At 42.8% G+C, this 23,343-nt stretch overlaps 1 protein-coding gene and 1 long non-coding RNA gene across 5 annotated transcripts in view; one reads left to right on the top strand and one right to left on the bottom strand.

Annotated features, from left to right (window-relative positions):
- LOC124237445 (uncharacterized) overlaps positions 1-14,788 on the bottom strand; it is a 192,824-nt gene extending 178,036 nt beyond the window's left edge. For both annotated transcript variants that reach the window (XR_006888005.1, XR_006888006.1), the window contains exon 1: positions 14,418-14,788. This is a non-coding gene — a long non-coding RNA (uncharacterized LOC124237445). The remainder of the gene's footprint in view (positions 1-14,417) is intronic.
- NR3C2 (nuclear receptor subfamily 3 group C member 2) overlaps positions 13,331-23,343 on the top strand; it is a 325,827-nt gene continuing 315,814 nt past the window's right edge. For 2 of the 3 annotated variants that reach the window (XM_046657069.1, XM_046657067.1), the window contains exons 1-2: positions 15,334-16,125; positions 21,377-23,135. In XM_046657069.1, coding sequence (XP_046513025.1) covers positions 21,379-23,135 — 1,757 coding nt within the window. In that variant the 5' untranslated portion in view covers positions 15,334-16,125; positions 21,377-21,378. Of the gene's footprint in view, positions 13,794-15,333; positions 16,126-21,376; positions 23,136-23,343 lie in introns of those variants that run through there. The other variant, XM_046657068.1, reaches the window with a different exon arrangement.

The following is a 23,343-nucleotide window of genomic DNA, read 5'->3' as shown; positions in this document are numbered from 1 at the left end:
AGTATTATTGGATTCCAGAGAAAGAACATACTAAAGTCAATTATAAATGTTCCAGATAGAATTTGAATCTGGTTCTGTGGGATTCTACAGTCCATATCCTTTTCTCTATAATATTCTGTTCAGTTAACTAAACTCCATAATGAATTCAGTAATACTGTATATAGGAAACATCCTAGTGTAAATATATTCAAACTTCACTATAATACTATTCACTATAGACTTATATTGTGTCCAAATATTCCTATTCTGTACCATCTAAATTAATTAGGGCAATGCACTCAAATTTCAGGGAACGTACACAATAAAGGTTTATTTATCACTCTCTTCACAGTCCAGTGCAGCCCAGGCAACTCTCCTGGGTAGCTTTCCTCCAAGAGGTGACTCAGGGATCCAGTCTCCTTCCTTACTATTACGCTGCCATCCTAAACTTAAGGCGTCCCAGGTATTCATGGTAAAGGCAGTGAGAGCTGAGACAATCCTTCAAGGGGTTTTATGACCCCTTGGAGCACATCACTTCCACCAATATGCCCAGATGCAGACCCAGTCATATGGTCCCAATCTAAATGCAAGGGAGGCTGAGATACGTAGCATTCCTGCATGCTCAGAAAGAGAAAAATGAAATAGAATTTAGCAAACCCATGGCAATGTCTGTTCCACACCATTTAAGGGAATTTACTTCTTCAAGTAGCAAAAGGCCCTCTAAATATCAGGTAAATGTTAAGGTCAAGTTTATGCCATGGAACACTAGGTTACAACAGGGTTCAGAATGGAACTGTGCCACAAGAGTAGCATGTTTTGCGATGAGAAGCTTGTGATGTCAGAAGAAAGTGTGCCTGAATGTTAGTGGGAGGAAGCCAGGAAGACAGCCCTGCATATCAAATAGCCCAGTAAGGAAAATACGAAAAAAGGGAGAAGTGATCCAATAAGGTCAGATGCCAACCACAGGGAGAGCAGGAAAGAATATGGGTAGAGGAATGGGTAGAAACAAATGGTTTAGGATTAAGGGTATATAACAATACCATAGCTAATGTTTACTGTTTACAACAAGCCATCAATTAAGCTAGTTGTTAATCCCCATAACAACCTATGAGCTAATTTGTATTATTTCATTTTATAGGTGATGAAGCTGAGGCCCAGAGTTCAAGTAATTCACCCACAGTCACAGCTACTCAGAGGCAGAGTTAGGATCCAAATCCAGGCTAAGTCTGGCTCCAGAGTCTATGTTTTTAACCTTTATACTTTATGTCATTCTGAAAGACAAACATGGCTGGCTTTCCTCTTTTATATGATACCTGGTTTATGACACAGAGGCAACTTTTCAAAAGAAAATGTAAAAGGCTGGATGTCAAAGTTCCAGTGTACGTACTTTATCACCTACTGATTCATCAGGATTTATTGGGCCTGTCTTCCTGATCTCATTTCTTCCTCGCAAAGTAATTATTCAAAAGGCTAAACAAACTGATAGATACCTTACTCCATCGCTCTGCTTATACACCCGTGCCTGTGCCATTCCAGATCAGAGGAAATCGAAATTCCTCCAGAGTAGGAAGTTCACAACTTCCTTTGTAATCCGTCTCAACATCTTGTAATCTGTAAGTAGAGTAGATATATGGCATCTGGAATGTAGGGGAAATGTGGAGTTCTTCATTAAAATTTCAGGAAGGACAGTAAATTTTGAATAGCATGTGAACCAAAAATGGCAAAATGTATGCTTTCTGGAGACCCTCCACACTTATCTCAGAGAGGCTGACAAATCAATCTGGGTGTTGTCACTTTCTTTCTCCATTTTATCTATCCCATATGAAGAGTTTTTGCAGATCGGAGAAGAAACTGCTCCTTTTTTCTTATGAATCCTTTTTCCTTGGCTCTGTGTGGTCTGAACATCTCTCAAGGAAACTTTGAATAGCCCTTGAAAGCAGGGGTAACGTTGATAATGTTTAATGACCTGTACAACAGCACTGACCAATCAGGCATAGGTATCAGCCAATCAAAAGGGACACGGGCTGTAAGCTGGGAGTCCAGTTGTCCTGAGTCTGATCAACTGACCATGAGTCCTGCCCTTAACTTTGTGCTATGGTGTTCTGGCAGGCACACTAAAGGAGACTGTGATCTCCTGCACGTTCCCCCTGTGTTAACATACACATACTAGCTCTCTCTCTCTGTGTCAGGCAAGGGTAAAATCTGAGCTTTTTGGCTTTCTATGAAATAGTATTAGCTGCATTTCAAACTCTGCTGATCTGTCTCACATAGCTGAAATTCTTGTTATATTTCAATGATTTTTTTTTTTTTGAGATCGGTTTGTATTGGATATGTTTCTTCTCACTTTAAAAAATCATTAATTGGGGGGCTGGCCCCGTGGCTGAGTGGTTAAGTTCAGGTGCTCCGCTGCAGCCGGCCCAGTGTTTCCTTGGTTCAAATCCTGGGCGTGGACATGGCACTGCTCATCAAACCACACTGAGGCAGCGTCCTACGTGCCACAACTAGAAGGACCCCCAACAAAGAATATACAACTGTGTACTGGGGGGCTTTGGGGAGAAAAAGGGGAAAAAAATAAAATCTTAAAAAAAATATATCATTAATTGAATTTAGCTTGTTCTGCAAACTCATGTGGCTCGGTGAAAGATTAGCTCATCTTCACTAGAATATTTAGCTCCCTGATTCTACTACCTCAGTTTATTGCAAAAGACGGCCCCCTCGATTTTGAGAGTGTACACCCCGATCCCAGCATCTACATCCCAGCCTCTGACCCCACCTATCCTTCTACTCATCATTTCTCATATCTCTCCTTAGCAATAACCTTAGATCTTTGTGCCTTAGTTTAAGCCTGTTCCATTTTCTTCTCTGTTGAGTGGAGCTGGTCATCACCTGACGAATACTGTTAAATGTCCCCTGTACTTATTCTCTTCCTCTTCCCTTTAGTAGTAGAACTCCAGTTTTAGCAGGGCACACAGCCAGTCAACTTTTCTTGAAAATTGCTCTGGCTCATGAGAAGTACACAAAAGTTATGTGTGCAAATTATTTAGTCGAAGTTTTTGTTTTTTAGCAGAAAACCGTGGAAATGATGCTGGTGATGCAGCCTCCACCATACAGATGAGGACAACACTTTACGATATTTGGGGAGCAACAAGAGAAATGGGTTCCTAAAGAACTCATGCAGTAGAACCATTTATCTGCGCTGGACCATATTCATTTCTCTCAACTTTATGTGAGATAGAATTAATCTTTTTTCCTTTTGAGCCACTGTATTTTGGGGGTGTCCTTGTATAGGAGCTTCATCTGTACCTGACCAGTACATATGAAATACCTGAAGATTATTTCTAGGTTAAAGGTCAACATATTGCCAAATAAATGAGCTGAATAGTGGCTAAACTCACTGAATTCCAAAATCCTGTTGCTATGTTCTGAATGTTTGAATCCCCCAAAATTCATATGTGGAAACCAGAATCCCCAAGGTGATGGTATTAAGAGGTAGGGCCTTTGGGAGGTGATTAGGTCCTGAGGGCTCTGCAATTAGTGCCCTTCTAAAAGAGCCTCCACAGAACTCCCTGGCCCCTTCCACCATGTGAGGAGGTAACGAGAAGTCTGTAACCCAGAAGAGAGTCCTCACTTGACCAAGCTGGCACCCTGATCTTGGACTTCTAGCCTTCAGAACAGTAAGATATAAATTTCTGCTGTTTATAAACTACCCAGACTGTAATATTTTCTTATAGGAGCCTGACCAGACTAAGACACCTGTCTAATTCAGACTGAACACTTTTCTCTAAGATTAGAGTGAAAATACTCAGCAATTCATACAACATAGGTCGGCCAATCAGAATAGTTCTGGTAATGACTTAAGATCAGCACGCAATGATTTATATCAGCCTGCATTTCATTGAGTAAAAGGTGATTACAATTAATTGGGCTAAGAAGACAGATGATTGGAAAGTGACTCAATAAGATTACCATTGAAATGAACTAAATTTGAATTGCTCTGTTCCAAGGATCTCTAGTCTCCTAGGTGGTCAGTTCTCATTGCCCTGAAGTCATCTTCATTCTTGAGGATCTCAGAGAGAATAGTCTTGACTTTTAAATCCCTGCCCTCAACCAAAGCCATGAGCTGAGATTATCTACCAGCCCCACTTTGAGTATTGTTTGGATATATTAAGAACCAATTCCCTTTTCTCAGATCTGGGGCCAAGAGTGTAATACACACAACTAATAACAATGGGAGTGAAACCCCCAAGTGATGAAAGCATTACTACCCCCTATACTTTTTGGCTCCTTCCCTCTCCACCAGTAGCCCTATCAAGAAATAGGAATGTATCACTCTCATGCAAATTTTTACACTTCTGTAGCAAATATGACAAAATGTTCCCATCTCATAATACGAAGGTGGAGACTACATTAGAGCCTGTGATTATTTTTTGGTATGCTTGAAATATTTTATGAAACATTTATAAACTTATAAAATTTGTTATGGTTTATGATATTATAATTAAATATTAATATAACAATTTTTAAAAAGCAGTCAAAAACTTTAAGTGATTTTCACAGTAGCAAAAAATAAAATGAACTCAATAGGCTACCTGACTTATTATGATTAGTTTTGTGATGATGTCACTGTCTACCAGGTTATTTTAATTTTTTCATGTACAGTATTCCCCCCTTATCCATCAGGGATATGGTCCAAGACCCCCAGTGGATGCCTGAAAACACAGATAGTACGAAACCTGATATACACTATGTTTTTTCCTATACTAAGCATTTATCACAGACTGTGGCTGTAATTTCTGCAGTTTGAGGTGCGACAGCAAACCAGCACAAATTTCTTTTCCCTCCTTCATAATTTCATAAATGGAAGATTTGTCCTTACTGTAGAACTTAGCAACCTCAGCATACAATTGTTTTCTTTTCAAGTTGAGAACTTTGACCTTTTCACTTAAAGGAAGCACTTTATGGCTTATCTTTGGTGTATCTGAATTGCCAGTACTCTTGTGCTTTGGGGCCATTACTAAGTAACATAAGGGTTACTTGAACACAAGCACACCACAGGTGATCTGATAACCAAAATGGGTACTATGTGACTAATGGTTGAGTAGCATACACAGCATGGACACATTGGACAAAGGGATGATTCGTGTTCCACATGGGACAGAGTGGGATAGCGCAAAATTTCATCATGCTACTCAGAAGGGAGGGCAATTTAACACTTACAAATTGCTTATTTCTGGAATTTTTCATTTAATATTTTCAGACCAAGGTTGACCACAAGTAACCGAAACTGTGTATCAGGGAGGACTACTGTGTTTCTCACTTTCAAAAACTGTTAATGATGTTTGTCTTTCTTTCTGGACTGCTTCCATAACCTTTGATGACATAATGCTTCAACTAGAGTCTACTGCTAAGTATAACACAAGTTTCCTCACAAGTAGCACATTCTACCACCACCTTTTATCTTGCTCACTACAGGTCAAGTTTGATTTAAGTAACTCTAGGAATGTAGCTTTATTTTATTCCTGTTGGCTTTCCTTCACTATTCTTCCGGTCCATCTCTCTAAATCCAGAAACTTCATCTATCTCGATTGAATTTCATTTTTAATCTTCCCAAGGAAGTAAAATCCTACAATGTCAACCTAATTTCTTAATACAGGGATGAAATTGTTATAGAAGTAAACAGGAAGCCTGGGTACCTCAGAAAAATATTGGAAATCTCCTCACACAATAGTTGGTTAAAAACTAGGAATGACCACTATGGCTTTGTCAAAAGCTCATCAAGTCCAATTGATCTAATGCTCCCTTCTAATTGGAGGAAAGGTGAAAAAAAAAAGCATGAGTTAAAATCTAACTGAAGAGTAATGAGCCCACTTCATGACACACTCAGGATAGAGAGAGAAAAGTGATCTGGACTTGACCACAGTGGACTACGTGCAAAGGTAATTGAAGGAATGTGGTTTATCAATTCTCAACTCCCCCAAATAAACCAAAGTTAGTTAGCCTTAAGATAATACAATAATAAACTGATAGATATTTTAAGAGCCTGAAAGTGGTAAAGTACTTCCCAAATACCGATTCAGGACAAGAATCAAGGGTCTTGAAAAATCAATATATAGTCTGAGGGTCACAAGAGAGAGTCCTAGACAGCAGCTAGCAAATTTCATTATTCCAATGACGATGTGATTGTGAAAACCTCCCTCCCTTTTTTATCCCTCCCTGACATTCTCTTTCTTCTGTCCCCTATTTCCTGCTTCTCATTCCTTCCTCTCCCTTACTCCCAGCAGCAGCTGCCAGCAATAACTTAAAACTCTGCAAAATGAGCAGCCTGGGGGCAATTGTTTCATTTACTATACTCTAGGGCAGTGGTTCTCAAAGAGTAGTCCCCAGAACAGCAGCATCAGCATCAACCTGGGAACTTGTTAGAAATATGAATTCTTAGGCCCCACCCCATACCTACTGAATGGGAAACTCTAGGGGTGGGCCCAGTAATCTCTTTTAACATGTTCTCCAGGTGATTCTGACTCATGCTAAAATTTGAGAATCACTGTTCTAGGGAAGAGAATTCTTAGAAGTCTGAAGTGCTCGGTCAGGTGAAGCTCTGATTCTCAAGACTTTAAAAAACCCTTTGAATTGGAAGCAAGATGTTCAATCCCCAAAAGAATCAATCCCAATTTTCTTTCTATCTGGAGGTAGATAGCTAACATTTTTGGAGAGCACTTACTAGATCCAGGTACTGTGTTAAGTACATATATTCTTGTGGTATCAACAGTCTTATTTTACAAATGAGGAAATCTAAATTTAGAAAGATCAAGTAATTTGCCCTGGGTCATACATTTAGTAGGTAATGGAGCCAGGATTCAAAACCATCCAAGGATGGGGCTGGCCCGGTGGTGTAGTGGTTAAATTTGTGTGCTCTGCTCCAGTGGCTGGGGGTTCACAGGTTTGGATCCTGGGTGTGGACCTACATATCGCTCATCAAGCCATGCTGTGGCAGTGTCGCACGTACAAAATAGAGGAAAATTGCTACAGATGTTAGCTCAGGGACAATCTTCCTCAAGCAAAAAGAAGAAGATTGGCAATGGATTTTAGCTCAGGGCCAGTCTTCCTCACCAAAACAAACAAACAAACAAACAAACATGCAAGGTGACTCTATTGTCTAGCTTGATTTGCTCATTCTGTGAAAATCGGGAGTGAAATACAGCTCTAAGCTGAAAGTTGCTGCTTAGACTTTTCATTCAAGGAGACTGAGCCTTGGGGCTCCTTCTTGTACCTTGGGCTTTTTGAATTCTCTGCAGAAGTTAGTGTTTGCTTGAATTTCTCAGTGAGTGTACTTGTTATTAATAATCTTGATTTAGCTATTGGATCCATAGTTTGTTTGTAAATGTACCAGTAGTTGTGTTCTAGTATTGCAATCTTACAGTGCCACAGAAATAACATATAGTGGATAAAAACATATGTGTCTATGATATTGCATTTGGTTCCTTGGCAGTTTTTATTGATTTATAACAATACTTTTTTTTTAAATAAAGGTAATTTAAAAACAAATTGTATCAAAACTTCAGTTCATATGGTACTCAAATTGGAAATAAAAGCAGTATAATTTATGAACGAATGGAGTAATAGTGTATGTTGAAATGATGTAGTATAAAAATAATTTTCTTGGAATTTTTTTCTTTTTTGAAATATATAATTACTGTAAAAATATGTACTTTTGTATTAAATCAAATCAACCAAATAAAAGTTACATTTATAAATGTATTAGAAAAATCCCAGAACTTTAGGGGCTTATTTAGTCCTTTATACAAGTAAGCAATCTCTACTGTCATCATCCAGCAGCATTGCAAGTCTATTCAGCTTCCACTCAGAGGACGTGGTTCCACCACATTCATGATGAAGGTGATTAAAAAGTTTTTTTTTAAGTAATGAACTAGTTTAAATGGAAACATGTCTAATTTTTTTGATAAAATATTAAAGTCTAGCTATCATTAGCACTAAGCACTTCAAAATAGATTGTAGTTTAAATATTAATAATTGATGTGGCATATACCTTCCATATAGAAAGTGTTTATACACGTTTCATTTTTACACATGGATATTTAATGTCAAAAATTTCTGCACTAAGAAAACCATATAACACTCTGTGAAAAACTATCAACACCAAAAGATTTGCATCTGGCAGGGGTTTGTATTGGGAAAGAAGAAAGAATATCTACCCTCAATTTTTACTAAAATTGCATGTCTGTTGAAAAAGTCCTACCAAGCAATTAAAATTGCTTCATGTTGAAAGAGCTAATAGATCTCTGCCCCCAAAAGGATTAGAAAAAAACAAATGCAATGTAATCAAAAATATCATTTAATATAAGAATGCATTAATTCCCCACCGTGCCAGCTAGATGAAGTGGGAAATACTCAGCTGCTTTATTTGGGACAAACTCAAAACTTGGATTAGGTCCTCGAAATGAGCAGATGACCTCTGAATGGGATGATTCAGTAGGCTGCTTTAACAGTATACCATTACCCCTACTTCCCGTAGAACAAAATCACTCAATTTGAGGAGACTACAGGTGAAAGGGAAATATGACACTTGCAGAGACTTAGTTTTAGTTTGCCTTGTAATGCATTACCCACAGCAAATTTACCTCTATCTTTAGGAATAAAGATGACATCTGTCATGAAGCTTCTTACATTTTTCTGTCTGCTATTTCCAGTGTCATATATCTGACATGTGATAACCTCCCTTTATAAATTCTAATGTTAGGGAAAAGATTTTATTCATTTCAGATGCCCACATGGCTATTCTTGACCTACTTGCAAATATATGACAAGATACACTGCACATTCTCTCATTCTGACGTTTCTATTTCTGACATTGAACACACCTTTTAAGAATAACATCGTCTTTATTATGTGTACATAGGCATCAGAAAATTAAAATTTAAAAATCCACTTGGCCTCGCTTTGTATGGATACCTTATGGCCCGCCCTTGATGCATTATTAACATTTTCTATCACAAGAAAATATCTTTTTTCATTGTTGTTTTCATAACTAAACATTTAAATCCTGAAGCATTTTGTTTCTCTGCAATCATCTTTGTTAGAATAAAAAAATAATGTTGATCAAAATGTTGTCTTAGTTGTTACTGACAGCTGTTAAAATGCTGCTAAAAATATAGCGCCAACTACTGCAAAGCTAACTGCTCCTGTGAAGTCCTAACGAGGAATTCTAAATGAGCTCTTCATCAAGTTCAACAGAGACTCTTATGTTTCCCACACCTGACCCACTGGATTGTTTCACTTTTCTATGGTTGTTATTGCACTTAATATCAGAGAAGCAGCCTCGATGCATAAGCCTAATAAGCACACAAACCATGCAGTTATTTATGTAAGATTAGCACAGTTATTTAAAGGTGATGAATTTCCTGTACTAAACCAAGAAAAAGACGAGAGAAAAAGAGAGGAAATTGAAAATATATTTTTATTAAAATATACTGCTCTAAGTTCCTCCCCCCGTTTTCAACTACTGTACATTATTTCTAAATTTAGAACATCACTGTAGGCACAGTGAAATCTGATTTGCTTCTAATAATATGGCATACTAATTGTGATGCATGTGCTGTTTGGTGCTCTGTCATCTCAAAATCTGGCCATAGAAATGTATTAGGTTTGTGTATTTTCTATTTAAAATGACTACAAATGAAATTAAGGTTGACAGATGAATAAATAGTTAGGTAAACAAATACAGAAATTAATGAATAACCAAAGCTAATAAAAATATTCCAAGTAGTCTAGAAAACAGAGTTTGGTCGACTTTGGATAGTAACAAAAACCCTGATATGTTTTGTATTTATCTTCTGGTCCACAATTTCTTATTTGCTTGCAATGTTTATAAACTGGAACATGTGTGTTTTGCAATAAACAAAGAAGAAGTTCTATCTTATATTATTCCCCTATTCATCTTCTCTCTCCAATACTCTCCTCCTTCCTCTCTTTGACTCTCTCTGTCTTTCTCAACTCTTTCCAACAGCTGGTAAGAGACAGGAAAAAAAAAAAAGCTTAGCTTTTTAGAAAGAAAAAAAAAAGCCAGAATGGCTAGGCTTATTAATGAAGTTAACTATGACCAAATGCTTAGCCTTTAACTTTTAAAAATTATTGAATACAATTAAATTATATGATACCTAATGGTCTTTACTTTCTTGTCAGTAAAAAGGAGAGGTATTTAATATATTTCAAAATATACTCAGTTTGGAGGGGGAGCTTATGATTTCACAGCTTAAACAATGCCATGCCTTTTTTTTTTCTCCCCCCAGTGCCAGCTGTTTGAAGAAATGGGATTAGGATCAGGGAACTAAGGGGTGGCTCTGCTAAAGCTGAAATAAAGAGCAAGGGAGAATTTTTTCCAACACAAACTTAGATGATATTAGGCTTTGTATCTGAAGTTATATAATAGAGGATGTGATGTCATACATGTAAATTGCAAATGCTGAGTCGTGCACTTTATACTGGCAAACCTCAGGGAGTTTGACACTAATGGGATGAGGGAGGGAGGTGTCCTGAGGTACAGCGACTGTGAACGGAGGGTGAACAATTGTCAAAAAGGAGATAAGCTGATGCTGCTTCAAGATTTAAGACTATTTGGCAGCTGTAAATAGTCTCCAACTATTTGGAGATGAAATTAAGATCCTTTTCTGTGCTTTTCCTTTCTTAATTTTTATTTTTCTTAAAAACACATTTTCATCCTTTTGCAAAGAAAAAATATATCTAAAAGGATGAAAAGAGCAAACTTGTTAAGAGACAACCTAAAAAACAACCAAGTAATGACATTTCCAAGCATACATTTTTTTAAGTTGATAGGGCTCTTTATTAATGGGCATTAGAATGAAGAGTATTCTGAACAACCAGAAAACCCTGCATCTCCATCTTTGATGGAGTCTCTCGGAGGCATCGCTTGTGGGGTGATTCCAAGCAAAACCAGTGCCACTTTCTCATCCAATGAGAGAGCCACAGATCTTATCCTGGAGCTGTTCTCCTTCCAGAGTGGCACAGAACAACCTCTTGTCTTACAGCCAGCAAAAGAAAATAAAGAAGGAAACTTAATTGCTCAAATGTTTGGGCAAATATCTAAATACTCAGATACCTAAAAACAAATAAAGATTTGCCTATTAGTAACTGCAAGATCCCCTAACATCTCTGCCAAGGGATAAGAGACACTGCTTTATATGGGCATATGGACCACTCCCAGGCTATTTCGGTGTGAAAAAGTTTCAAAACAATATTTATATATGCTTAAAAACTCAGTCTTAGTTTATAACACCAAACTGTTTTAAAGGCTGGGAAGATCAAAAATTGAGAATGGACAAGAAAAAACACAGGAAGAAATCTTCTAAATTTCTAAAAGGTGGCAGTTATAACAACCCCACTTGCCACTGTAGTCTGACCCCTGCCAAGTAGTCTGTAATAAAAATTAATTTAAATAGTGACGGAGTACTTAGGTAAAAAATGTTTAAGGTAAATCATTTTGTAAAAGGGGGACAGAGTAATCAATGCCTAATTTATCAATTTTGTAAGCAGAATTTACATTATATAGGTTACCTTAAATGAGAGTTCTTTTCCTCTAACATTTCATTATGAAAAATTTCAAACATACTAGAAAAAGTTTAAGGAATTTTACAATGAACACCTGTATACCCACCACCTAGATTCTACCATTAATACCATACTATGTGCATGCTTTATCACATATCTATCCACCCTTCTGTCCATTTTATCAGTCCATCGATGTCTGTCCCCCTTACTTTTGATGCATTTCAAAATTCAGTTTTTGCAGTCAGTACGTCTAAATGGCAGTTCTTTTTAAACTTTATTGAATATATATCATGTTAATTTCTAAAAAAGTACATTATTTATTAATTTCTTAATTTCACCTAAAACATAATTACTTAAGAACTTCACATTCCCTACAAATAAGGAAACAGAATCAAAAGGTTGTTTTGCTTGAGGCCAAATGCCACCTTGAGCCATCTAAGAACCGAGTAGTGCCAACACTGTGTGGGTGATGGACGCAATGGGAAGCTGGGTATTCGGACAGTGTGAATGTGGTTGAAGAGAAGTAGTGATTGTTTTAACAGGGCAGCTCCATGTTTAACACGGTTTTGTGTGGGAAGGGATTAACAACTTTCACAGCTATTTAGGAAGAAAATGGGAAAGAACCCAAAAAAAGGGAGAGGAGGGAGTCAATAGAGCCTGTAGAAAAAGGAGTGGTAAGCCGGGGAAAAGGGGTGTGTGGGGTCAATTCGTGGGGTTTAACTGAGTCATACAAGCAGGGGAGCCTGCAAGTGGTAATAACATTCACAATGCATCCCTCCACCCAAAATCTTCCACCAAGGCTAAGTGTAAATGTGCGGTACAAGAGTCTGGGGCTGAAGCGTGTCTCTCACACACATGAGGGCGCGTGAACACGCACCCACACTCAAACATATCCCCTGATGGGGGTGATCTGTGTGGCCCAGGGTGGGGAATGTGGGACTTTGGGATGGCTCCCAAGCCAGGAGGCGGCCAGCGGCTCTGCAGGGCAGCGGGAGAATCCCGGGATCGCGGGTCGCAGCTCCCTCCTCCGCCCCTCACAGTGCGCTGCCGGCAGCTCACCGGGCTGGGCCGCCCCCCTTTCACTTTCGCGTCTGCGTAGGTGTCTGCCCCGGCGGGCGCGAGGGCTCGGGGGCGCGCTAGGCGGCGCGGGGGCGCGCGCCGCTCTGCAAGCGGAGGGGGCGGGGGTCTGGCGCTCGGCCCCTTCCTCGGCTAGCTCCTCCAGCCGCCGTTGAAGGCGTCTGAGCCGCTGTCAGAGCCGGGGGACCCGGGCGGCCGCCTCTCCTCCCTGCTCTCCCCAAGCGCCCCCGCGCGCAGACACTCGGGCCTTCCTGGGCGCCCCCCCCACGGTGGGGGTGGGGCAGAGGCGCGGCGAGCCCCAAAGAGGGAGAGAGGAGCAGCCTCCAGGGGTGGGCACCGAGGGAGCAGGAAAAGAAACTTTTCCCTCCCGCCCCCCGCGCGTGGTCCTCAGCCCGCGCCTCCCCCCGCGGGTGGGAACCGCACCTGAGGCCGGGAGCGAGGTCAGGGGACTTTGGGTGCCCGTGGGGAGGGGTGGGGGGTTACGAGCATTGGGGTTCTGTATTCCCGCGGCCCCCTCCCCGGGTCACACCCTCACCAGCCGGTGGCTGGACCCCCTCCTGCTGGTGAGGGTGTGACCCGGGGGGGGGGCCGCGGCGCCGCGCGCTCCCCCCCCGCCCCCCCCCCCTCTCTCTCTCTCTCTCTCTCTCTCTCTCTCTCTCTCTCTCTCTCTCACACACACACACACACACACACACACACACACACGCTCCGCCGCCCGAGCTGTCACCGGCCACCCCAGGCTCGGGGAGGGGGCTCGGAGAGCCGCGCTGCGGGGCGGCCGGCGCGGGATCATCCTGTCGGACTTCCCGGCTCCCAGGGCCGCTGCCGCCAACGCCCGGGAGGCAGTAGCTTAGGGAGAGGGGCCCGCTGGAGGCCCGGCCACTGCTGCTGGGGGCAGGCGGGCGCCCGCGTCCCCCTCTGCGCGATTTGGCGGCGCCACCGCCTCGCCTCCTCCTGCGGGGTAACAACACTACTGCTCTATTGCTCTACCCACCGTCAGCAGGGCGACTGCCGGGATTCTTATCCTCTCCATCCTTACCGCCGAACGGCTAATATCGGACTTGCTGGTGGCGGCAGCGGCGGCGGTGGCAAGAGTCTCGCTGCCCCCACTCACCCCCCGCCCCGCGCCCCAGCCTCCCCACCATGTCCTAGAAAAGGTGAGTGCAGCGACAGTCACTTTGCGCTGACGGCGGCGGGAGGGGGCCGGGGGAGCGCAGGGGCGGCTCTGGGGAAGGCAGGGTCCGCGAAGAGGGCGCAGGTTGACGAACTGAGGTGGGCTGCGGGCAGGAGACGAGGTGCCCGCCGGGCCGCCTCAAGGCAGGGGTGCTGGGCGGCGGGCGAGCGATCGCGGCAGCTGTCCCTGCACGGGTCTAACCTAGATTTTGCAAGAAGCTGAGATCCAGGGCAAGACCAGCCCTCCGTAAAGGAGGTAAAAACTTAGTAAAAGAGACACGTCCATTCCTTTAATAATGAACAATTCGGCAGGGCAGACTCTGCCGCCTCCTCCTCGCCCGCCGGGTTGCTAGGTCCGGGACTCCCTTCTCTCCTGCCTGCAGCCCGTGCTCCGCCTGGGTGCGATCGCTGCCCGACTGCTCGCCTGGCCCGGAGAGTGCGCGTGACGGCGGGGCCCCGCGGGAAAGTTGGGACACTTGGCGGGGACTCCCGGCTGCGGGGGCGCCGGGGGCCGCTCCGCGCAGGGGACTGCTGAGCATCGGAATCGGGGGTCGGGACCAGCTCTCCCGCGCCGCCGCTGTCGCCCCCGCCGCCAGGGAGTTCCCTACCTGGAGCGGCAGAGTTCGAGTCTTCCTGCGTTCGGGGTCTGGAATCCTGAAGCTTAATTAACTGTAAGGAGAGGAGGGGCCTTTGGGCATAGGGTGAACTCTCCCCCCGCCCCCCACCGACTTTGGCGGGTGCGGGGCAAGGGTGAGGCGGGAAGCTACACAGCTGCCGCCGCCAGGCTACGGGTCGCCAAGGGCCGGAGGACCAGATTTAGGTGTGTACGTCACTGGTGCTGACTCCGGGCCAGCCGGCAGCCTAAAACGAAGCCTCAGACGCGGAGCCTCAAAGTCTTTAGAAATCAAAGTTAAGAAGCTCATCCTTTTGCTTAGTAACTACAGCGTTTGGGTGGGCGGGAGGAGAGTCGAGGTGGGGGCGGTTGGAGGGAAACCGAAATTTCTTCTTGCAGACACTCGATCCTTAGAAAACCGTTTGTTTCCTTCCCCTCTCCTGTATGTTTCTCCCAATTATGTGCACCCCCTCCCACCCATTATAAAGAAGTGAATATCCTCGATAAGCTTTCTTTCAAATTGAACTAGTGGAAAAATCCAATACTAAAGTAGTAAATACAGCAACAAAATTATAAGGAAGGAGAGCAGCGGCTCTTGACCCTGACACTTTTTGGGGGCGGCTGGGGGAGTGTGAGAGAGGCTATATTTATAGGGCTTTGGCTGCACTGAAATCACCCAATTTTCCTGCACGGTCAAAACACGGAAATTTAAATCGAGTGGGAACGTGATCCCCTGGCTCGCTGGCAGCGGACGCTGCGGCTGCTCCGCTGAGAGGTAACTCGGCAGACAGAGGCAAGGGGCGGGGAGAGGACCTCGGGGGTCGGTGAAACCCACTGGGAGTCCTCCCGCGCGCGCGGACGCTGTGGGCGGCGCCTGGGCTAGGGCTGCCCCTCACCTGGCGCTGCAGGTGGAGAGCGTGAGGGGACACCACCTTGACTGGCTCTCGGAAAAACCGACTTCTTCCGCCTCACCTCACTTTTCACGTCTGTCCAGATATCCTGGGGTCCGCCAGGAGAAGAGCCAGGTGGGCATGAGCAAGTTTGGGACAGTCGAGCGAGAGGGGCGGGGGGCAGCGAGTGGAGGGTGCCTAGTGCCTAATGTCGTAGCCGCTGCCCGGCACCCCAAGCGCCCGCCGCTCCTGCGGCTTTAAGGGAGCTGCCGAGTCCAGGCTGTGTCGCAGCAACTTTGTATCAGTCATGTCGCCCTCCTGGTGACTGGCAGCCATGTCTGTCCAATGAGAAGCCCGCCTGGCCCGTGCAGCGTGGAGCCTTGCTTCCCTCCGGGCCAATGGGAAGGGCTCAGGGGGGCGGGATAGCAACCTGAACTTTATCTGGACATGTGACCCGCTTTTAAAAGGGCCGGCCCTCGAGCTGGCCCACTCCCCCTCCGGGCTTTCGCCCGCCCTCTCTCCCTCCCTACTTCGCCCGCCCTGGCCCTGCCCCTGCCCCCTCCTCTCCGCTTCTCCGCGCCCGGGGTGTCATTGGACCGGGGAGACGCAAGCCAACTTCTGGCTGCTCGGAGGAAACCCGTGCAGTCACCTGGGTGCAAGACCGTTGCTGCCTCGGGCTCTCCTGCTGCAGGGAGAGTGGCACTCACTGGCCTGGATGTGGTTGGATTTAGGGGGGCTCCGCAGCAGGGGTGTCGTGGCGTTGGCGAGCGCTGCAACAGGTAGACGCCGAGAGACGGACCCCGGTCGAGGCAGGTGTGTAAGGGTGCGCGGCGGGGCGCCGCTTGCCGGGCACGGCGTGCGGCTGCGGCGCGGGAGCGTGCACTTTGCAGGGAGAAGTGGCTGCGTAATCCGGAGGCACAGTCAGTACAGTGCCGTGCGCTTGTTGTTTTGTTTTGGTTTTCCACTTTTCCCCCCCTTTGGCCGCCAGAGGACTATTTTGGGAAAGTTTGGCCACTTTGGATAAATGCCCTCTAACGAGCAGCTTTCAGCCGCCTTTGGCAGTGGGAGGTCTGCCGCTCTTCCCTTTCCCCAAAGATGAATTTCGGATCGTTTTCCTTATACAATTTGAAAGGACGTTTGAATAATATTTCTTTCCTCTAGCAATTGCGGAAGCACCCAAATCTCAGCTGGAGGTGTAGCGGAATAAGGGCAGTTGAAGGAGAGAGATCCTGACAGGATCCTGATAGATCCTGTGTGAAAGGGGCTCTGGAAATTCGTGCATTTCCCCTTCCCTAATATTCACGAAACTCTTGAGAGAGGCTCTGCTTTCTGTGGCATCAAGTGGAATTCTAGAGGCAGGAGAGAAGGGATGAAGCTTCTTTTGGTGGCATCCGTACCCTACTACTGAATTCAGGTGCATGGCTTTTCCTACTGAATTTTAAAAGACCAGGTTTAAATTATAATGGTTTTAACTATTTATTATACAGCTTTAACTATTTATTATAACATAGAAGTTAGGAGAACTTACATAGCAGACACGTTTTTGAAACCTGAATTTCAAATACACTAAATTACTCTTTAACCTTTGTATTGCTAGTTCGCTAGGTGCTGTTATTGATGATATTAAAATAGTAATGATAACTGTGTTCTCCATCTGTGAAGTTGTGCAGTGGAGTTTTAATTTTACGTTTGACTTCATGGCATGCTATCATGGAAATGCTTGAGGAGAGAAGTTTTTTTAAAAAAATACTCTAAAGGGGAGCTTTTTCCTTTAAGGGAGAAATTTGTTTGGGGGTTTTGGAAAGATCAGGTGGCTCAGTGAATTAGGTGAGTGAATAGAAATCAGGTGTGCTCAAAGCTAACTGGTTCTCCCACTCTCTTAGGTGACCTTGGGCAGGTTTCTGTCATTTCCCTCATCTATAAAAGAGGGGAACATAATAATAGTTTTGTAGTAGAGATGACAGAAAAATAGTTCCACACAATGAACTCTTACAGCTACGTAACCAATGAAAACTGTGAAATTCTTAAGATCTGTCTTTAAGGTACCATATTATAGTGAAATAACTATAGAAAATCGTGTGTTTAAAATGGGACTATGTTTTGAGGGTATTAAAAGTGAAAGTGTTTTCAGATAAAATATAAATTCGCAGGAATCTTTGTTAATATTCCTGAAAAAGTTACTTCCTTACGGAAAAGGGCAATTTAACACAGACTGTAAAACATAAAATTTTAAAGTCAGGTTTTTCCTTTGCAAAAGTAATGTTGAAGAGCATATATATGGCTTAAAGTAGAACTTCTGTCAGTGGTTTTTCTCACTTTCCTTGTGTGAAATTTCCTTTATGTTTTGAGGGGGAGGCCATTTGCATGAAAATTAAAGGGTCATAATGGCTTTTGTCTTTGTCCCATGAGAGTCTCAGTTATAGTTCCCATTGTAAGGGAGACAAGTCTGATTTTATATAAGCTAGATTTGTATCTGCTTCATCTTATGCTTTAGTAACAAAAACTTCCCCTTAACCTTCTGGATGTTAAATTCTATTAGGATCATATTCATCAGGTAATATTTTCAGTATTTACTAGTAAGTTCAGGTTGACTGAAATTCTGCTCAATCCATGATCATTATGCCAATTTCAAAAAGACAACCTGGTTTTCCTGGACAACATAGGAAATAAATTCCTAACCTGATCCATTTTTTTTACAGAGAAGACCAATTAAAATAATAGGAATTCAACATAAAATATTTTAATAATCCTATTTTAAAAAAATCTGATCTTTAAAAATGTTTACAGGGAAAGCCAGGTAGATGCTAGATATCTGTCTTCCATTCTTTTGTGTTTGACTGTTGCCAACCTTTACTCTGTTTTCTTTGTTGAAAGGTGCATTAGGTTGGTAGATGAGAGTATCGTAGACAAAGCTAATTTAGATTTCAGCAAAGCCTTTTACACATTCTTTAATGATAGCCCTGTCAATAACGTGGTGACATGCAAGCTGTTTTGTGTTATTGTTAGGAGAGTTCAAGGCTGGCCAAATAGGGCTTGGAAAGTTGTGATCAGCTGCATGACTTAGCTGATAAGGTTCTTCCTTGTAGACTGCTTTAAGATTGTTCTTGCCCGCCATCTCCCATATAGTTTCTCTTCACATGTTCATATAGCCTCACAAATCTGAGATATGACTCCTGCCTTAGGGCAGAGTGATGAAAAGTGTCCCTCAGAATATTAGTAGATGTTCTGTGAAAAAAAGCCTGCAATGGATTAAGAGGATTAAAAAGGAAAACAGGTTTCTATACTGTGAAAGTTTTAGCGTGCAGATTTCCACGGAGAAACTTAAAAAAAGCCGTAAGTGATCATGCTTTTCAAGAGACAATTTGGAGGATGGATTTTTGAAGAGGGGTCTGGATGGGGATCCTCCTTCAGACTCAGGGTGGACAGGCCTATTGCCTAGGACCGGGGGGAGGGCATGGGGCCATAGGAGTGGGAGAGGGAGCCTCTGGAGACCTTTGGTAAGGGTGTGGAAGCATGGGTGACTTCCAGGCTTTTGGGTGGAGGGTGGCACAGTCCACCAAGACAGGGAATGTGGGTTTAGAGACGGAGTCGGCGGGGGAAGAATGCACAGGGGATGTTCAGTTTTGACGTGTCTCTTGTGGTATTTAATGAATTTGGACCTGAAGCATCTATACCTTAGATAGACATCCGTCGTTTAAGTTCGGTATGGGGAGGACAGAATATTCTTAGGTAGAAGTAGATGCAGCACAGAATATTTATTGATATTTTTCATCATGTGGCTGTGATTAAATGGTTTTCCAGTAAAGTAGAAAAGGTGAGTGTTAGCTATTTAGCTCCCATTTCACTATTTTTTTTTTTTTCAAGTTTTACTTGGCTTTCCTCCACACTAAATCTTTGGCTTACCAAAAAATTACCAGATAACTTTCTCAAATTTTGTAATTTGACTTATTTTCCTCTGTTTTGTGATTGATTTGAGATTAGGAATGTATAGAATAATGTTCTTTAAAAGTGTGCCACATAATTGGTAGATTTTAATGTTCACAAATCATTGGGTATTGATTATATTATAATAGTTTAAAATTTTTGACTTGCATTGTTCTATCTGCTTGGAATGCAGTGGTGAAACTGAAAGTTTCTGCCTTCTGAGAACTTAAAATCTAGTGGTAGACACAGAAAAGTAAGACATAATTACAATAGTAGGATAGTTTAGGCATTAAATTTCATTATAGAGCCTTGGGATATCTAATGCCAGTTTCTTTGGTAGAGTCATATTATTTTTCTGTGTTAATGCAAGTTCTGTAGCAAAAAGACTTCCTAGTCTCTTTTTTTTTAATGAGGGGAAGGTAGGAAGGATGGAAGTAGTGAGTGGCAAAGAGGGAAGAGGATGAGAATCCTAAAGTAATATTTGTGTACAGAATTGAGGGAACTGCATCTTTTAGATGAGGACCTGTATTTGGGTCATAGATTGTTTACACATCTGAAAGGATTTGAAACTTGAGTGCATAAAGATTTTAAGAGTTTTATATATTAAAATGCACAAATAAAATTTTATTAAGACTGAGTTAATTTAAAGATACGTTTCTTTAGAGTCGTGGTTCTCAGCCGGGGGTGATTTTGCCCCTAGGCGCATTTGGCAATGTCTGGAGACATTTTTGGTTGTTACAGCTGGAGACGGGGAGTGCTGCTGGCATCTAGTGGGGAGGGGTCGGAGATGATGTTGCTCAGCATCTTCCAATGCATTGGACAGACCTCCACAACAAAGGATTATTAGGTTCAAAATGTCAGCAGTGCCAAGGTTGAGATACTGTGATGTAGGGAGAGACCTGGGATCAAATTCTAGCTGTCACTTAGCCGTGTGACCTGTGCCTCAGTTTTCCCTTTTGTATCATTTGGATAATACTTTTACTAATCTCATAGGGTTGTTTATAAAGGTAAATAAGTTAATATATGTGAAAGGCTTGTAATATTGCAGTGAATTATGTAATGAATAATAATTATATAAATATAGCCTATTATAGTCTGTCTCTGAAATAAATCTATATAGAGAGCCAGTGGATATGATTGTATATCTAAAACAATCCTGTGAGGTCCCTGAAGATGGAGACTGTGCCTGTTTTGTTTATCACTACAGATTCAATGACTGGTTGTGGGCCCGGGATGTAACACGCACTTGGTAAATATTTGTTGAATGAATGAACGCCTAAATTATCAGGACCTATCTCGAACTTCCTCCATTTGCTGTTGAGAAGGAAACTGTCTGTCTGTTGGGAGTCCTTTTAGCAGAAGTACCACTAGGTCAGGGTGCATGTCAGAGACTTTGCCAATATTGAAATACAGAGAAGACGGTCCTGACGTTCCCAAGTTGTCATATAGCTTCTATGAACCATCTTAGTTAATCAGAATATATGAATCTTTACTTTTCAGAATTGACATTAAATCACCTTCATCACTAATGCATTGTAAGAAAATTTTATTGTTTTAAAAATAATTCTTAAATTATTTTTCCTGTGATAATTCACTTGATAACTTTATATTGGGAAATGATAACATTAATTGCATTTCATTATTGTTTTTAATAAAGCCGTGTACTAGATATCAAAAGCAGCTTCCATATGCTCAAAAGACTCTAAAGGCTTTGGAGTTAGAAGTTTAGTTTTAAACTTGACTTTGACCTTGGGCAAGTCACCCATCTCACTAAGTCGTCAGTTTCCTCCTTGCCTGACTCATCAGTCCCTGGGATTCCTTTGAATAATAAATAAGTTAACATTTGTAAATATTCTTTGCAAATTCCTGAGGCTGTATTATAGCAACTATGTTACTTTTATTTAGATGCAAAATAGTTTCATATGATTGCTTCTTATATTCTGGCTTCCGGACAAGTTATAGTCCATATGCTGTTAGTCCGCACCTAAAAAGCTAACAATTTTAGTATAAGTAGAAGTATTGCTTATAATAAGTAGAATAAGTATTTATAGCTTAGTAAATGCAATTTTACAATGTCTTTTAGGGTAATTTTGCTATAAATGACTCTAATCCAATTCTTTAATATAAATTTATTTACCAGCTATGGAGACCAAAGGCTACCACAGTCTCCCTGAAGGTCTAGATATGGAAAGACGGTGGGGTCAAGTTTCTCAGGCTGTGGAGCGGTCTTCCCTGGGATCTACAGAGAGGACCGATGAGAATAACTACATGGAGATTGTCAACGTAAGCTGTGTTTCCGGTGCTATTCCAAACAACAGTACTCAAGGAAGCAGCAAAGAAAAACACGAACTACTCCCTTGCCTTCAGCAGGACAATAATCGGTCTGGGATTCTAACGGCTGATATTAAAACCGAGCTGGAATCTAAGGAACTTTCAGCAACTGTAGCTGAGTCCATGGGTTTGTACATGGATTCCGTAAGAGATGCTGACTACGCCTATGATCAGCAGAACCAACAAGGAAGCCCGAGTCCAGCGAAGATTTATCAAAATGTTGAACAGCTGGTGAAATTTTACAAAGAAAACGGCCATCGTCCTTCCACTCTGGGTGGTGTGAGCAGGCCCTTGAGATCATTTATGTCTGACTCTGGGAGCTCTGTGAATGGTGGGGTCATGCGCACCATTGTTAAAAGCCCTATCATGTGTCATGAGAAGAGCCCATCTGTTTGCAGCCCTCTGAACATGACGTCTTCGGTTTGCAGCCCTGCTGGCATCAGCTCTGTGTCCTCCACCTCGGCCAGCTTTGGCAATTTCACAGTGCACAGCCCTATCACCCAGGGGACTCCTTTGACATGCTCCCCTAACATTGAAAATCGAGGCTCCAGGTCGCACAGCCCAGCACACGCCAGCAACGTGGGCTCTCCTCTCTCAAGTCCATTAAGTAGCATGAAATCCCCAATTTCCAGCCCTCCAAGTCACTGCAGTGTAAAATCTCCAGTATCCAGTCCGAATAATGTCACTCTGCGATCCTCTGTGTCTAGCCCTGCAAATATCAACAACTCAAGGTGCTCTGTTTCCAGCCCTTCCAACACAAATAACAGATCCACGCTTTCCAGTCCAACTGCTAGTACTGTGGGATCTATCTGCAGCCCTATCAACAATGCCTTCAGCTACACTGCTTCTGGCACCCCTGCTGGATCCAGTGCAGGCCGGGATGTGGTTCCTAGTCCAGACACGCAGGAGAAAGGTGCTCAAGAGGTCCCCTTTCCTAAGACTGAGGAAGTAGAGAATGCCATCTCCAATGCTGGGACTGGCCAGCTTAACATTGTCCAGTACATAAAACCAGAGCCAGATGGAGCTTTCAGCAGCTCATGTCTAGGAGGAAATAGCAAAATAAATTCTGATTCCCCATTCTCAGTACCAATAAAACAAGAATCAACCAAGCATTCGTGTTCCGGTACCTCTTTTAAAGGGAATCCAACAATAAACCCATTTCCATTTATGGATGGCTCATATTTTTCCTTTATGGATGATAAAGACTATTATTCTCTATCAGGAATTTTAGGACCACCTGTGCCCGGCTTTGATGGTAACTGTGAAGGCAGCGGATTCCCAATAGGGATTAAACAAGAACCAGATGACGGGAGCTATTACCCAGAGGCCAGCATCCCTTCATCCGCCATTGTTGGTGTGAATTCAGGTGGACAGTCCTTTCACTACAGGATTGGTGCTCAAGGTACAATATCTTTATCACGATCGGCTAGAGACCAATCTTTCCAACACCTGAGTTCCTTTCCTCCTGTCAATACGTTAGTGGAGTCATGGAAATCACATGGTGACCTGTCTTCTAGAAGAAGTGATGGATATCCAGTCCTAGAATACATTCCAGAAAACGTATCAAGGTAAGTTGGCCTTTTCTCCTTTTTTGAAAATCATGGCTTTATAAAATGTTGAAGGTTAGCTTATCTTTACAGTTGATAAATTTAAATGCAGTTTACGGTTTTATTTTTGTTTTCAGGATGGTCATTTAGTGCTTCCCTCTTTGCTTCTTGGTATACTATTACTTCTTTTTTGAAATAGAGAAACAAAACATCCTTAAAGTGTCTTAGA

This window comes from Equus quagga, chromosome 3, assembly GCF_021613505.1.
Source record: "Equus quagga isolate Etosha38 chromosome 3, UCLA_HA_Equagga_1.0, whole genome shotgun sequence".
Lineage (NCBI taxonomy): Eukaryota > Metazoa > Chordata > Mammalia > Perissodactyla > Equidae > Equus > Equus quagga.
The sequence above is the reverse complement of the archived record's forward strand: the minus strand, read 5'-3'. Positions and strand labels throughout refer to the sequence as shown.